The 16656-nt window shown below is 45.3% G+C and overlaps 1 protein-coding gene across 3 annotated transcripts in view; it reads right to left on the reverse strand.

Moving 5' to 3' along the window:
* The window catches only part of VPS53 (VPS53 subunit of GARP complex), a 172080-nt gene that overhangs the window by 70837 nt on the left and 84587 nt on the right, over positions 1–16656 (reverse strand). For all 3 annotated transcript variants that reach the window (XM_012461778.2, XM_021667278.2, XM_064378150.1), the window contains 2 exons: positions 8996–9097; positions 1098–1192 (listed from right to left, as the gene is read on the reverse strand). In XM_012461778.2, the coding sequence (XP_012317201.2) occupies positions 1098–1192; positions 8996–9097 (197 nt within the window). The remainder of the gene's footprint in view (positions 1–1097; positions 1193–8995; positions 9098–16656) is intronic.

The following is a 16656-nucleotide window of genomic DNA, read 5'->3' on the forward strand; positions in this document are numbered from 1 at the left end:
AAAGCAACAATGGGACAAATCAATGTGATGTGCCTCCTGACACAATGCACTGAGGATACAATGCCACTTTCATGGTATTCTTGACCAAAATGGATTTAATCAAGAAAAAACAAAAACAGAGGACACTGTACAAAATACCTGGCCAGTATGCACTGAGGTCATGAAAGACAAAGAAAAGATGATGAATGGCCAGGCGGGGTGGCTCATGCCTGTGACCCCAGCACTCTGGGAGGCTGAGGTGGGTGGATCATTTGAGACCATCCTGGCCAACACAGGGAGACCTCAACTCTGCTAAAAATAGAAATATTAACCAGGCGTGGCAGTGTGCACCTGTAGTCCCAACTACCTGGGAGACAGGTGGGAGGACTGCTTGAGTCCAGAGATGGAGGATGCAGTAAGTCATGATCTCACCACTCACCACTCACCACTGCACTCCAGCCTTGGGGACAGAGTGAGACCCTGTCTCAAAAAAAAAGGAAGAGAAAAGAAGAAAAGAGAAGAAAAAGGAAAGGGAAGAAAAAAAAGAAAAGATGAGGAACTACTCAAGATTAAAGGAGATAAGACCAAAGAGATCTGACAACTAAATGCATGATTATGGGGTCCTGGACCAGAAAAAGGGACCTCAATGGGACAGTGTTACCTTCTTGATTTGGGTACCTGTGGTTGTTAGGTAAGATATTAACATTCTCTGCGGAGGGCACGTGAGAATTTTTTGTCCTGTTTTGGTAACTTTTTCTAAGGCTAAATTACACTTGAAAACATAAATATTAGGGATTAGGCTTTCTTCCAATACCCAGTGCCTGACACTGTAAAGCTCTGTAGGCTGACGTATGTCAGGGCTCCACACCCACGTGGGAAGGGGGTGTTGGGACCCATAGGGACCTTATCAGGGGCAAACTCAGGCCCTGAGGTTTAGACACAATTCATAATAACCTTCAAAAGATGTAAAAATATCCCAAATGGGTTTCTGGGGAGGGTCACAGGCATGCCATGTCCCTCCTCCTTCAGCCTCTGGAAGGAGCTGTGCGCTTCTAAGACCCAGTTATGACCTGGGAGTGAGAAATGCAGGCAGAAAACAGCGCATGTCCCTCACTTACTTGTCCTGGGATTCGATGTACACGTAGAGATGAGGCTCAAAGCACTTGGAAACGATGCCATGAAATGGATTGTCTGGGGCTTTGGGCTTCTTTGGCTGTAAAAACAAAGAAAAATAAACCCTACACTTGAGTGGTCTTTGCAAATGTTCAAGAATTTTTTTAAAAAACATCATTTCAAAGTTCACAATACGAAAGTACTCGACGTAATTAAAGTGGGAAAACATCAGCTTCACGATTCACCCCAGTAGGTGAACAAAACGCCAGCTCTGTTAGCATCACTGGCTTGCTGTGGATGTTGGAAGACTTACTGTTACTCTGCTAACATACGCGTTTTGAATCTGGAAGCTAGTCATCATCTATCTGACTGGTGTTTTCCAGAATTTACATCCTGGCTAATAACAGCACCTTGTACTTGTACACTGCTTTAGAATTATAAAGTGCTTTCACACAATCCAATTTTTGACAGCCTCCATTTACTGATTGTTACTATAGGCCAACCACTTTGATACCAACGAATACGTCACCTGTTCCTCACAATAACCCTTCACATAGGTATCCCTACTACCTATACCACAAGAAATGAGGACTCAGAGGCTCTCCAACCTGCCCCAAGACTTTCTATTGTATCATTATTTTCCTGCAATGGTTCCCAGGTTTTGAATTTCATCAGTAAGAAAATGTAACAAAAAGAAGGGTGGAGAACCAATACAGAGTTGTTACTTTTATTTTGCTACTTTCTATTCTTACCACAAGTTCCTAAAAAATATATAGGTTTTTTTTTTTTTGAGACAGAGTCTCCTTCTGTTGCCCAGGCTAAAAGTCCAGTGGCGCTATCTCAGCTCACTGCAACCTGTGCCTCCTGGACTTAAGTGATTCTTGTGTCTCAGCCTCCTAAGTAGCTGGGATTACTGGTACATGCCACTACGGCCAGCTAACTTTGGTCTTTTAAGTAGAGATGGGTTTTGCCATGTTGGTCAGGCTGGTCTCGAACCCCTGGCCTCAAGTGATCCACCTGCCTTGGCCTCCCAAAGTGCTGGGATTACAGGCATGAGGCACCGTGCCCAGCCAGAAAAAAATATTTTATGCCCCAAATCTTATAAGAATAAAATAGCAGCATATAGGCAGTACTTTCTGAGAAAGGACAGAAAGAGAAGGGGGAGAGAGAGAGAAAGCGAGAGAGACACACACAGAGGGAGGGAAGCAGGCAGGCAGACTATACTGTCTATTTTTTTTGCTTTAGGCCACTGTAACACTAGACCAGCACTGGTTCCCAGACTGTTACTTGGAAGCCACTGATAAAGAAGTCATATGACAGCCAAGTATTTTAAAACTATATTTGCTACTTAATTCCTTTCCAAATTAAAATGTAAGCAAAGATTTTCCTACATGTTACTTTCTATTCCTAAAAAATGTCAATTCTGTCTATTGCCAAATGGCCATGGAATGACCCTGAGGCAAACACACCTTGCTGGGGCTGGTACTAAAATATAGTGTGTATGTAAACTGCACCCACAACATACTGGTTAAATTGAACTGCTCAGATGTTATTTTTTTAACCCCACATTACTAAGGTATGACTGACATTTTAAAAGGCCGACATATTTAATGTATACATCCTGACGAGTTTGAGAATAAGTAAACACCCATGAACCCCTCACCACCACCAAGGACATGTGTATCCACCACCTCCCCAAGCTCCCTCCCATCCCTGTAGTTGTTGTTATTATTACTTGTGGTAAAAATACTTAACATAAGATCTACCCTCTTGAACTGCTTATATATTTTAATACATACTGGAAGAGCCAAGCCCCAATGACAGGCAAAAATGGTAATTACCTATTTCTGTTTTTTAAAATAACACACTGCAATAGCCAAAAACAACTGTAAAAACTGATCTGTAAAAAAATGATCACCAAAAATTAAATGTCAACTTTAGACACACTCACTCTATCTAGTACTTAGCCCTCCTCCATTTCCACCTTCCAAGAGTTTGACGTCTTTAATTTTTTACAAGGTTTCTAGAAACTCTGGTCCTTCCTAAGAATAAATACCATCTCTACTGTTTACTCTTATCATCTGGAAGCCACTGCCACAGTCAGGGCTCAGAGTAAGACCCCCCACAGGGCCTCAGGGGCCACGCAAGACTGGCTGACTGGGCTTGAATCTGCTGGATCTAGAATTCCACGCTAGTGCAGATGTCCTGGGAGTTTTTCTGCACTTCCATTAGTTTGAGATGAAGGCTCTATGATGGAGGATGAGGACTGTGAGGGGTGGTCCTCACCTATTTGTCTTTTTTTTTCCAAGTCAGTATCTATTTTTTATTACTGATTCCAAAAGATGATTTAAGTGAATAGAAAAATGTGATTTAATTTGTCTGATTCTGTAAGACTAGATATCATGGTTTTAGATTTGGAAAACACGGCTACTACAACCAGGTATCTTTTTATTAATTAAATAATAATCATAGGTATTATAGTTATTTTTTAATTTTTTTCTTCTTTTGAAGAAAATTCACATTCTGCAGGATAACTTCTGGTAATTACTGTAAGGCCGGCTGCCTCACCGGGAGTTAAATGGACACACTTATCTCTCCCCGTGCCAGCCTCTCCATGCTGACACACTTATCTCTCCTCATGCTGGCCTCTCTATGCTGGCTCCCCACACCCACTCCTGCATTCCTCACTCAACCCCTTCAAAATTTAAAAAGCCCACCAAAGATTTGTCCAACGGCAGCTTAACATTAACCTCCCCAGCCGGTCAGCCCACCAGTAGTCCCGCCTGGCAACCAATGGCAGCTCGCCCCATCAGCACCTTGACTTCCCCTCACCAATGAAACTCTCTGCTCTTTGTTTCCCTAGTAATCAATCAAACCCCCTCACCAACGAAACTCACCAATGAAACTGTCTTCTCTTTGTTTCCCTAATAATCAATCAATCCTCCTCACCAATGAAACTGTCTGCTCTTTGTTTCCCTAAAGACCAATCAATTACCTCCACTCCCTATAAAACCCCACACCCTGAGAAGCCCAGTGCGACTTCTCTGGCCCCTTCCCGGACCACAGAACCTCACCCAGGAGCTGAATAAATTGGATTCTCATTTTCTCACACTGGCCTCAGTTTCCTCATTTTAACTTGGCAATATACCTTACAATTACACATGGAAATTTACATAATACAGAATGTTGTCATTTAAAAAAATCAATATATATTATTTTCTGCTTTTGTTTTTTCTTTTGAACAGGTATATTTTGTATTCAGTTTTACTGACTTACTAATTTATGCATACTTTCCCAACTATGGACAATATTTTATCACTTTGAAATGGCTACATTATGAAAAATGACTAAAAAAGTCTATAGATTAGATAATATTGCTGTACTGATGTTAAATTTTCTGATTTTGATCTATGGTAAATGAGTGAACTTACAAATTGTTCTAAAGGTAGGGGGAGTAGGGAGGAAATGATAGTTACATAGGAAAATGTTAACAATTGCTGAATCCAGAAGAAAGATATTTACGAGCACCTTGTAACTTTTCTCTTCATTTGATATTATTAACTGTCCCCTGGAGGAAGCTGGGAGATGGGAAGGGGTCTGGATCCACTTCTTGGTTTGATGCACTATAGTATGTTAACTTTCCCCCTGGAGGAAGCTGGGAGATGGAAGGGTTGGATCTACTTCCTGGTTTGATGATGCACTATAGTATGCTAATTGTCCCCTTGGAGGAAACTGGGAGATGGGAAGGTGTCTGGATCCACTTCCTGGTTGGATGATGCACTATAGTATGTTAACTGTCTCCCTGGAGGAAGCTGGGAGATGGGAAGGTGTCTGGATCCACTTCCTGGTTTGGTGATGCACTATAGTATGTTAACTGTCCCCTGGAGGAAGCTGGGAGATGGAAAAGGTTGGATCCACTTCCTGGTTTGATGATGCACTATATGGTATGTTAACTGTCTCCCTGGAGGAAGCTGGGAGATGGGAAGGTGTCTGGATCCACTTTCTGGTTTGGTGATGCACTGTAGTACGTTAACTGTCTCCCTGGAGGAAGCTGGGAGACGGGAAGGTGTCTGGATTGATTGATTCCCTGTTTTTGATGATGCACTATCATATCTTAGCTGTCCCTCTGGAGAAAGCTGGGAGATTGGTACATGGTACCTCGCTGTAGTAGGTTTATAATTTATGAACCCATAATTATTTCAAAATATAAAGTTTTAAAAAAAGTGGTTCAGAAGATGTGGGCCCTGCATGTGAAGAAGTTTTAGAAATATCTTAATCTATTTATTTTCCTTATACTTTCCTTTTACATATGCACAAAAGTGACGTATGATTTGAAAGAAACTATTTGGAATGAGTCTCAAGAGCTCATTTGATAAGTATCTAAGTGAGAAAAGAAAACAGCTATATTAATTCCAAGGCACTCATCTTGATCCGTCTGCCACAGGTCCTGCCGTGATAAGGCCCCACAGGACATTCAGGCTGCATGACCAGGCAGTGCCAGGGTTGCACCCCTACCTGCAGATGACGCAGCCCTGCCCTGCCCCTGCCACCACAGCACCCAGATCCTCTTGCAGCATTTTTAGTGCGAGCTGAAGTAAGAGAGGAATAACGGGAGGGACTGCCTCAAATTTCCTTTCTTCTTACTTTTTTCCTGCAGGGCTGTCTCCTGCCTACGGCTGCGTTGTGAATGTGCTCAGTTTAGATTGGAGGTGCTGGAATTTTGGCTCTAACTGGCATCTCCCTTTGCACCAGGCAGCTCCCTAGAGGGTTGATTCTCAGCTTCAACACGACGCTAAGTCGTTTAGCAGTAGGTTGAGGCCGCATTTCTGAGTGTGTGAATTCTGTCCAAAAGTTGCAGATGTTTAAGCTATTTCCTCCCGGAGTTTGATGGAATAATAAAAGGATACTGTTGTCACAGTGAGGAGGTCTGCAGCTGCTCCCATTTCCTTTTATTGCTACCCAATGTAAACAGATTAAATCTAACTGTGCGGATCACCAGAAGGGTACATTTTAAAACCAGAAATCTGTTATTTCTTCTCCTTTCTTTTATACTTTCAGTACCCCTCAGTCCCCTTTCAGATGTCATTTTTTATCACCGGGAATATCCTGGCAACTGATTACTCAGGGCCTTTTGTAAATTAAATAGCTTTTTTCAAGTTCACTCTCTCTTCTCAGCAGCCAGGCGTAAACTGCAGTGGTGAGCAGGGAGTGACCCTTACCTTGAGGGCCAAATGCTACTGACTGCAGCAATGTAATGGGTCAGGTCACCCACGAACTGGTAGGGACTTTCCCTCTAATCACCTCTGGCTGATTTCACCACTAACACCTGGTGGGTCCCTCCCCCACCCCACGGGGCTCTTGCTCTTGTTGTCCACCCCACTCTGAGAAGAGGGAGACCCTGGGGGCCTACCTCAGCCATAAGCAAGGCCAGGCCGGTGAGGCAGCAGGAGGTCAGGGATGGCATGGGTGGAGGCATTAGTCACTGGTGTGTAAGTTTTATTACTAATGAGTAATAGCCCATGAAATGGTGGGTGGATCAGCTAGATCAGGGGTTCAGTTTTTTTTTTTTTTTTTGAGATGGAGTCTCACTCTGTCTTCCAGGCTGGAGTGCAGTGGCGCAATCTCGGCTCACTGCAACCTCCGCCTCCCGGGTTCAAGTGATTCTCCTGCCTCAGCCTCCTGAGTAGCTGGGATTACAGGCATGCGCCACCCCACCCGCTTAATTTTGCATTTTTTGTAGAGATGGGGTTTTACCATATTGGCCAGGCTGGTCGCGAACTCCTGATCTCAAGTGATTTGCCCACCTCGGCCTCCTAAAGTACTGGGGTTACGGGCATGAGCCACCAGGCCAGGCCATTTTTTTTTTTTAATGACATAAAAGCCCTGGTTGAAAAGAAATTTTATCTGAAAGCCCACAATACAAAACGACTCAAAATAAAACTGTTCTGATCTCAGGGACCTAGGTCCCTGATCTCCTCCTAGCTTCACAGCGACACCTGATGGGCACCGAGGAACACAGTTTGAAAACCATGAGCTCTGACTAAAGACCAACTAGGGAAGTCTAAAGAGAGAAAATAACCAGCCTGAAGTCACATGGTCGGTCAGTTAACAGCCGACCAGAGTCCGGCATTTTCCCAGCACATGGCTCTGCTTTACCGCACTTATCTGTCAGATGTCAGGCTTCTGTGTTCTCAGAATGAGCAGGTCTTGGTCCTCACAACAGTAACGTCGAGCTTCCATATGAGGAAAAAGTTACAAGAAAAAAGAAAATCATACTTCACCTGGCAAAACTGATTTTGTAAGGAATGGGGCCTCTCTATCTTAATCCAATTTAATAACATCCAGAGATGACTAACAAAAGGAATAACTCTTCCTGGCAACACTACAAGTATCTGAGCATTTAACTGCACCATTTTGGACACGACCATGGCAGCTGCTAGCACTGGTGAGACATCAGGGCTCTGCAAACCGCTCTCCTGCACAAACAATGCTCACAGGTGCAGCTGGCCCAGTGTGGGAGGAGGACATGGCAGAAGAATGAGCTCTACACCCAGATCCTTCTTCCCACCCTAGTCCCTGCTCCCAGAAATGTGAGAACTGCATTTAATTAGTTAGAGGAAATGTCTGTTTTCTCCCATCCAATCAATACTATGATGGCTTTAAATCAACTGCACCTACTTCTATATACACATCTCTGGGATGAAGCCTCCTTAAGATGCCCCATCAGTTTTGTTCATTTACTTCTATTCCTGAGATTCATTTCTATATCCTCCACTACTGAATGAGACATGAGTCATAAACAAAATAGCACTGGGAAAGGAATTCGAGTTTCTGACACTGAGGCCTGGCTTCCAGTTTAAGCTCCTCCACTTCTAAATTATGCAACCCTGGGTCAATCACTTAACCTCTCTGAGGTGAAGTTTCATCACCTATAAAGTGAGAGGCAAGAATTGTGAAGATGAAACAAGGCATGTAAAAGAATTTAAAACTGCAAAGCACTATAAAAGCATGAGGTGTTCCTTTCATTGCGATCATTCAATTGATGGACCAGACACTGTATTGCATCATTTCAGAGCGGCTCCTGGAGGTCTGCTCTCCTGGCTCCTGCCCTCACCGTGCTGGGAATGAATGCGGGGCGAGCTGCTAAGTGTATGGGTACAGGTTTCCCAGAGCTGGTCCTCCCAGCCAGCTTCCCTTTTGGTGGTGTCTGGAGCAAAACAATACCATAAAATAATCCACCAGCAGCCAAGTGTAGAAAATTAAAAAGAGGGATCACTAATCCAGAAAAGAAAAGTTCTGATTTATTGCTCTAACCTCCCTTGTCATAAAATGGCAGTGAAACAAAAACAGCACTCTGTAGGATGAAGGGAGAGGAAATTTAGACTTGGACAGAAACATCCAAAGGAAATGAAAGTGCTAGTATGCTCTGAAAAGTAGCTCTCCAAATATGCCACTGGTCATCTTGTATTTCCAACCCTCAAGTGATCGGCTTACACTGCATGGATGCCTCTCCCAGCCGATGGTGCCGCTAGCTTCCTGGGAATCACTCAGACTCTCACATCATCACTATACCAGACAAGAGTAAAACACAAAACCAAGCTCACAAGCTCAGGAGACGCTGAATGAGGCAGAGCGGAACTCTTCCCGCCCCACCGCAGTGGCTCATGAAGCTTGTGTGTGTCCTGGCAGCGGGCTCTTCAGGAGCAGAGCTGTGGGGCAGGAAAGTCTGCCCTTTCGCGGAGTTTTCTAAACGCATTTTCAGATAAGGGTCTTCTATAAAGACCACCAGAGCTGTCATCTCTGAATGTGGCCAGGAGCCAAAGGATCATATCTGGAGCAAGCGGACCCATTTTCAGAAGCACACATCAGGTAGGTTACCCATGGTGACGCAAACCAGACTTACTTGATCTAAATCTCCTTTCTCCGTTGCCAGTTCCTCCATCTCTGGTGTTGGCTCATCTTCCAGGAAGGGATTGGTAGAAGTGGGTGGAGACTCAAGCTTTTTCTGTTAGGTAGATATAAGAAAGAGAAGTATTTTCTGAGCATATTCAATAGCCTTTGCCATTGAGCCACTTTTTCCAGGTGTCTTCTTCAACAGCTAAGTCATGAACTCTGATCCAATAAAGAACTGAGGCAACACAGACCACATGCTTACCCCCAGGCCTTCACACTGCCCTTCTGTCTTCCTGAAACCTCCCTCACCACCCTGCCCCAACTCTAATCTTACGCATCCTTCAGTCTTCAAATTAGAAGCCCCTTCTGCTGGGGAACCTTTCCCATCTGTCACATTTGGGTTAGATGTCCCTGACATGTTCCCAAACCGTGCTACGTGTCCCCTACCCAGGCATTTATTAAAATACTGCAATTGCCCATTTGTCTTTTTCTTTCTGCCTCCATGATGGCAGAGATTATGTCTATCTTGTTCCCCATCCTATCCTGGTGCCTAGCATGTAACAGGTCCTCAATAAATAGAAATGAATCAAAGTGCCAGATGGATTTGAATGCAAGAACAAACTACAAAGCTAATCTCACGCATTCTAGATTAACAGACGACTCTTCCCAAGTAAGCCCTATTACAACAACCACAACTCCTTGAGAAAATCTACTTCTCAGCTTCCAAATATGACCACTGTTTGAAAACACAGCCCTGAGTGGAACCAGGGCTCATGGGACAGCTGGAGGAGGAGACGTGGCTGTGGCTGTGGCCTTGGTGTAGCTCTGACTGTGCTGCACTGGCCGTATCATAGCTATTTGAAAACATGGTCCTGAGTGGAACCAGGGCTCATGGGGCAGCTGGAGGAGGAGACGTGGCTGTGGCCGTGGCCTTGGTGTAGCTCTGACTGTGCTGCACTGGCCGTATCATAGCTATTTGAAAACATGGTCCTGAGTGGAACCAGGGCTCATGGGGCAGCTGGAGGAGGAGACGTGGCTGTGGCCGTGGCCTTGGTGTAGCTCTGACTGTGCTGCACTGGCCGTATCATAGCTATTTGAAAACATGGCCCTGAGTGGAACCAGGGCTCATGGGGCAGCTGGAGGAGGAGACGTGGCCATGGCTTTGGTGTAGCTCTGACTGTGCTGCACTGGCCGTATCATAGCTATTTGAAAACAGCCCTGAGTGGAACCAGGGCTCATGGGGCAGCTGGAGGAGGAGACGTGGCCGTGGTCATGGCCTTGGTGTAGCTCCGACTGTGCTGCACTGGCCATATTACCCAGCTTCTCTGAGCCACAGTGACTTCATCTGCTGAATGAGGGTATAGTCACAGGACTATCTGAAGGCTCAAATGTGAAACCCTAGAAGCAGCACATGATACACACAAGGGTCGCTGATGATGTTAACTCCAGTACAACTACAGAATCAAGGTGGCTCTCTGGAATTTCTTTACCATTTTCACCTAGAGATGTTGTTTATGCCTGGGAGCTGAAGGCTTTAGCAGAAAAGAGGCCAACTGCACAAACAGAAAAGAGGAATTCTTGGTGCTGAGGATGAGGGAATGGGGCAAGGCATGGCTCTCCAGAGACAAGAAGTTAAGTGGAGAGGGAGTTTCAAAATGTACTTGATATTTTAGCCAATACCGTGGGTCGACCTGAATTAATCTCTAAGCCAAAAGGGACAGCAGATGGACTATAGTGTGAATGACTTTGCCAAGTGCCAGGACATCATCTAAAGATATTACAAACAAAAAAACGAAAACAAAACTTATACAAAGGCTGGGCATGGTGGCTCATGCCTGTAATCCCAGCACTTTGGGAGGCCAAGGCAGGCACATCACTTGAGGTCAGGAGTTTGAGACCAGCCTGGCCAATATGGTAAAACCCCATCTCTACTAAAAATACCAAAACTAGCAGCACGGTGGTGGGTGCCTGCAATCCTTGCTACTCAGGAGGCTGAGACAGGAGAATCACTTGAACCTGGGAGGTGGAGGGTGCACTGAGTGGAGATGGTACCACTGCACTCCAGTCTGGGTGATAGAGCAAGACTTTCTTTCAAAAAATAAATTAAAAAATTAAGCAAATAAATAAAAAAACCTTAGACAAAAACACTACACCTGCATCTGGTTTTTGTTTTAACACAATTCTGCTTATAGTCTTTTAAACTACTTGTTTGTGGGCCAAAACACCTGGATGCAATTTATGTGGATGGACACAGCCTCAGTGCATGACGGAGCCTTGTGATGACTGCATTAGCTCGAGGCAATCATTAGTAAGATGATGACTGTTGTGGTATCCTGGTGAGAAACAATATGGTCTAACACCCAAGCAAGTATTTCAAATTTGCACATTCCAAGCTCTGGCTTCTTTACCTGATATGAGAGAAAAAACATCCTTATAAACTTACAGCTCTTTTTAGAAAGCAGTATATCTAAGCTTGAGTTGTCTTCTTAAGGGCTGCTGATATTTTAGAGAGAATAGTAAGAAAAGGAATCTACCAAGCTCAATCTTCAACAACCATAAAAAAAAAATAAATTAGTTAATAGCATTAGATTCCTGACTCCACTGGCTTAACAGTGGGCTCTGGGATTATGCTGTTGAGCTGAGTCACCATGACTCTCTAAGTCTTCTGGTCCTTGGTAGATGTGAAAAACAAGTCAGCTAATCGAAGTTAAAAGCTTTGTTCAAAATCATTCAGTGGCAGACACAGAATTTGGATTTTTGAGCTAAATATTCCTCATCTATTGCTGAGTCTATTGGGTTGATAAGAGCACCTCACAATTACGTAAGGTGGGCCTCATTTTAAAACATAACGTGTCACTGGAAATCATGGCAGAAAACAGATGTCAGTGAAGCGGGCTGAGGATGTTCCTGGGCTCTACTCCCACTGGTGCAAGGCATCAAGAAAATGGACCAAGAGGAAGAAGCAGAGCATATCGGGCACCATCGGAGGCCGTGTGAGTGCGGGGCTCGCTCAGTGTCACGGGGCCAGAAGCCTCCCAAGCTCTCCTCCCTATTTCAACAGTCTGTCTCTATTGACGTTGTTTTTTTTTTTGTTTCATTTTTTAGACAAAGTCCCACTCTGTCGCCCAACCTGAACTGCAGCAGTGTGAGCACAGCTCACTGCAGCTTTGACCTCCCAGGCTCAAGGGATCCTGCCAACCTCAGCCTCCCCGAGTAGCTGGGACTACAGGCTCATCACTACACCCAACTAATTTTTGTATTTTTTGTAGAGATGGATTTTGCAATGTTGCCGGGATTGGTCTCAAACTCTTGACCTGAAGCAATCCATCTGTCTCAGCCTCTCAAAACGCTGGGATTATAGGCAAGAGCCATCATGCCAACCTCTATTAACATTCTGATGAAATGAGGGGAGTCGTGGACCCCCAAGGAGCTCCTAGCTCACTCATTTATGGCACACACATTCCACGTGTGGACCAAGTTAGTACAGGAAAAGTGATTCATCCCTCCACTCATCGATTCAACAAACGGCTGTGCTGGGCCCTAGGAGCAGAGCAGTGAGCAAGACATGCAGCCTCAGTCTCATGGAGATCAGAGTCTGCTGGGGAGACAGCCTTCAATCCAAGTCACACAAAAAGGTGAGACGAGCCAGGGAGGAAAAGTAGTTGTTACAGAAACACGCAACAGAGGGCCATGAAGACTTCCCTAAAGAAAGAACATGAGCCAGAGCTGAAGGATGCCTCTGAGTTCAATGTGTGAGGGGAGGAGGAGAGTAGGGTGGACAGATCTCTCTAGGTGGAGGGAAGAGCACGTGTCTGTGCTCACTGAGCAATGATGTTCTGAGCATCTACTCTGTAACATCTGAGGGAGGAGGGAGGAGGGTGGACAGATCTCTCTAGGTGCAGGGAACAGCACGCATCTGTGCTCACTGAGCAATGATGTTCTGAGCATCTACTCTGTAACATCTGAGGGAGGAGGGAGAAGGGAGGAGGGAGGAGGGTGGACAGATCTCTCTAGGTGCAGGGAACAGCACGCATCTGTGCTCACTGAGCAATGATGTTCTGAGCATCTACTCTGTAACATCTGAGGGAGGAGGGAGGAGGGTGGACAGATCTCTGTAGGTGCAGGGAACAGCATGTGTCTGTGCTCACTCAGCGATGATGTTCTGAGCATCTACTCTGTTCCAGGCACCCTCGGGTGCACCAGGGACGCAGGTGAGTAAGGTGGATTGGACAGGAGGCACTGCAGTGGTGACAGGAAAACTCAGGGAGTAGGATGAGCTGGGGATGAGGGTGGGAAAGTGCTTCTACATATGGGGTAGTCAGAAAAGGCCTCTGAGGAGGTGATGGCTGAGCTGAAGAAGGAGCTGCTCAGGCAAAACCCAAGGAAGAATATTCTCAATGCGAGGACCCAGCGGGTCGCTGCAAAGAGCGTGGTGAGTCTGAGGGACAGAAGGGAAGATGGGGGCATGAGGTAAGATGGGTGGCAGGAGCCCAACCGCATCACCTTTTGTGGGCCATGGTAAAGGTCCATTTTCTACTCATTCCAACTTGATAGTCACTGGTGGTTTTAAACAGGGAAGTGATGTGATCTAATTTGGATTTTAAGAATATTCCACTGCTGTGGGAGAATGGATTACAATGACAGAAGACAACCAATTTAAGAGGCTGCTACAGTGTTCCAGGAAAGGGCTGATGGGGACCCAGACTAAGCTGGTGGTGTAGGATAGAAAAAAGTGTCTATCTGATTTGGGGCATAGTTGGAGGCAGAGCCAACAAGAGGGTTTGATGGGAGAGTGAGAACGAGGGCAAAGGAATGAAAGGAGTGAAGGAACACTCACTCTATGGCCCAAGCAACTGCGTGGCTGAAGTTGCCCTGAACTGAGATGGGGCACCCTCGTGGAGTGGCAAGGGCACAGGTTCCGGACGCGATAGACCTAGGTTCGAGTCCACCCTGAACTGAGATGGAGCATACTCGTGGAGTGGCACAGGCTCCAAATCTGGCAGATCTGGGTCCAGGTTCCACCACAGGGGTGCCTTGGTTCTCCTGTGTACAATGTGAAGGGACAGGAATGCCCTCCTGGTCTGGCTGGCATGAGGATGAGATGACGGCATGCATGTCCAGCATGAGGCACGCAGTCATGCGCCACATCATGACGTTTCCATCCATGATAGGCCACATGTACAACGGCAGTTCCACTAGATTATACTGGAGCCATACGATGGAGCAGGCCAAGGTCCCCCACCCCTAGGCCACCAGTCCGTGGCGTGTTAGTAACCAGGCCGCACAGCATGAGATGAGCAGCAGGTGAGCGAGCCTGACTACCTGAGCTCTGCATTACAGTCTCACAGGAGGGCAAACCCTGTTGTGAACTGTTCACATGAGGAATCTAGGCGGTGCACTCCTATGAGAATCCAGTGCCTGATGATCTGAGGTAGGACAGTCTCATCTTGTGCGCGTGAGGGATTCAGGTTGCACACTCCCATGAGAATCCAGTGCCCGAGGATCTGAGGTAGAAGTTTCATCTGGAAACCATCCCCCTAGCTCCACCCCCTGCACTCCCACCTATGGAAAAATTGTTCCACGAAACCAGTCCCTGGTGCCAAAAAGGTTGGGGATGGCTGGAGTAGGTTCTAGCACCTAATTCTGTGCAGGTGCACTCTGTGATGTCTGCATATGATGAAACTGACTAATGATGTATTTCTCAGAGCACACTCCTGTCCTTAAGCAATGCGTGACTGCCTATATAAACAGCTTAACACACTGTCAGGCACAGAGGGCATGGCTCAGTAAGGAGAAGCTTTCAGCCATAGTTAATAGAGGTGAGCTACGAAACGCAGCGAAACTGTTGTGCCTGTCTTAATAAAGCCACTCACCAAAGGGAAAGACGTGGGCATATGAGGTTAAAAGTTTTGTCAAAAGAATTTCTGTTAACTATAAGTAGAACCTTGTCCCAACTATTTTGTCTCTTTGAGATCTCTCTAAGAAATGAAAGCAGAGAGTCCATCAACTTTGCACTTTGTAAGCAGAAAGGACATTGAGCTGCTCCCTCCTTCCCCATCTACACCGAAGCCCTCAAAGTACTGCTCAGATCCACCACCTCCCGGCTGATGAGTGTCCTAAAACCCTGGGGTGTGGATATGCAATCCCGCCAGTGAGAGGGCTACATTACTGCTCAGATTAACTTGCTAAGATGAAAGAACAAGTCTTTGTGGGGAGTGGTCACTGGCGTGGTGCGGCCTTCTGTGCTAAGAGCCATACAGATCACGCATATCAGTCTTGCTTCACAGCTGTCACAGGCCTTAGAGAATTAGATTTTCGGTAACTCAAGATGACATATTTCATGAACTCTGAGGCTGCTAAATAAAGCCAAAAATTTTCCAAGAATTGAATGACTTCCCAATTTTGAAAGAACTCATTCTTTTTGCTAGGATGACAGTTGATTTCAAGCCGATAGAGGAAGGCAAAATTCTTCATAGAACAACTTAATTCCTACTGATAAAATCACAGGGGTTCCCAGTACCTTCAAAACAATACACGCCACATGACAGTTAGACTGTCTAAATCGCTGTCAGGAGGGAAAGCCTGGCTTCAGTCAGCAGTACATCCGTATCTCAGTCTGCCTACACAAATCCCTGTGTGAGGCCCCAGCTGGACACATCAAATTCTCAAAGAAGGAAATCTGAAATGTAAGATTCTCTTCCTTTCCCTGGAGGAGAGAGCGTTCGGTTGTGAGATGAAAGCTCTGCAGTGTCCACGCTTCTCGTCCCATGAATGCTTTACTCCAGTCCATTCCTCACGTGTCCTTACAGAGGTGGCTGGGGGGCTTCAATGAGCAGCCAAGCTTGCAAGCACAGGGGTGCACACACCTGTTGTTCATCGTTTCTGGGACTATCTCTTGCTACCGCCATGTTCACTTCACATATTGTGACAGTGATGTACATTTTTCTTTCTCCTACTAGATCATCAGTGCCTTCCTGATTCAATTTCCCATCTTTTCCAGAGTCCTGTACAAACAGGGAGCTTGAAAACTATCTGTGGGTAAATGCTGATCAGATGAAAAGCCCTAAATAAAATCTTCTTCAGAAACATGGGCAACACTTCTATTTTCTGTAAACAAAACAAAAAGCCTGGGTATATGTGTGCAAGCATGCTTTTAAAAGAGTCAAAAATATACCCTGAAGTATTAAACAGTGTGGATACCTCTAGGGGGAGGGATGGATATACAATAGTTAAGAAGAGATTTTTTTTTTTTAAATATTTTTTTCTGTTTGAGTTTTTAACAGACATGTGTAACCCTTTTTTTTCTTTTCTTTTTTTTTTTTTTGAGACAAAGTTTCACTCGTTCACCTCAGCGTCCATGAAGTGCAGTGGTGCAATCATAGCTCACTGCAGACTTGAACTCCTGAATTTAGGTGACCCTTGCACCTCAGCCTCCCGAGTAGCTAAGATTAGAGGTGCACACCACCATGCCCAGCTCATTTTAATTTTTTTTTTTTTTTTTTTTGTAGAGACAGGGTCTTCATTGCTCAGTCTGGTTTTGTCCCTAAGAGATCATCCTGCCTTGGCCTCCCAAAATGCTGGGATTTTAGGCCTGAGACTATGCCCGGCCCACTGCTCCTTTTTTTTTTTTTTTTTTTTTTTAGACAGAATATTTATCTGAAGAGTAGAGAT

Source organism: Aotus nancymaae, unplaced genomic scaffold, assembly GCF_030222135.1.
Source record: "Aotus nancymaae isolate 86718 unplaced genomic scaffold, 86718_ANA_hifiasm-v0.15.2.pri h1tg000018l, whole genome shotgun sequence".
In the NCBI taxonomy this organism is placed as follows: Eukaryota; Metazoa; Chordata; class Mammalia; order Primates; family Aotidae; genus Aotus; species Aotus nancymaae.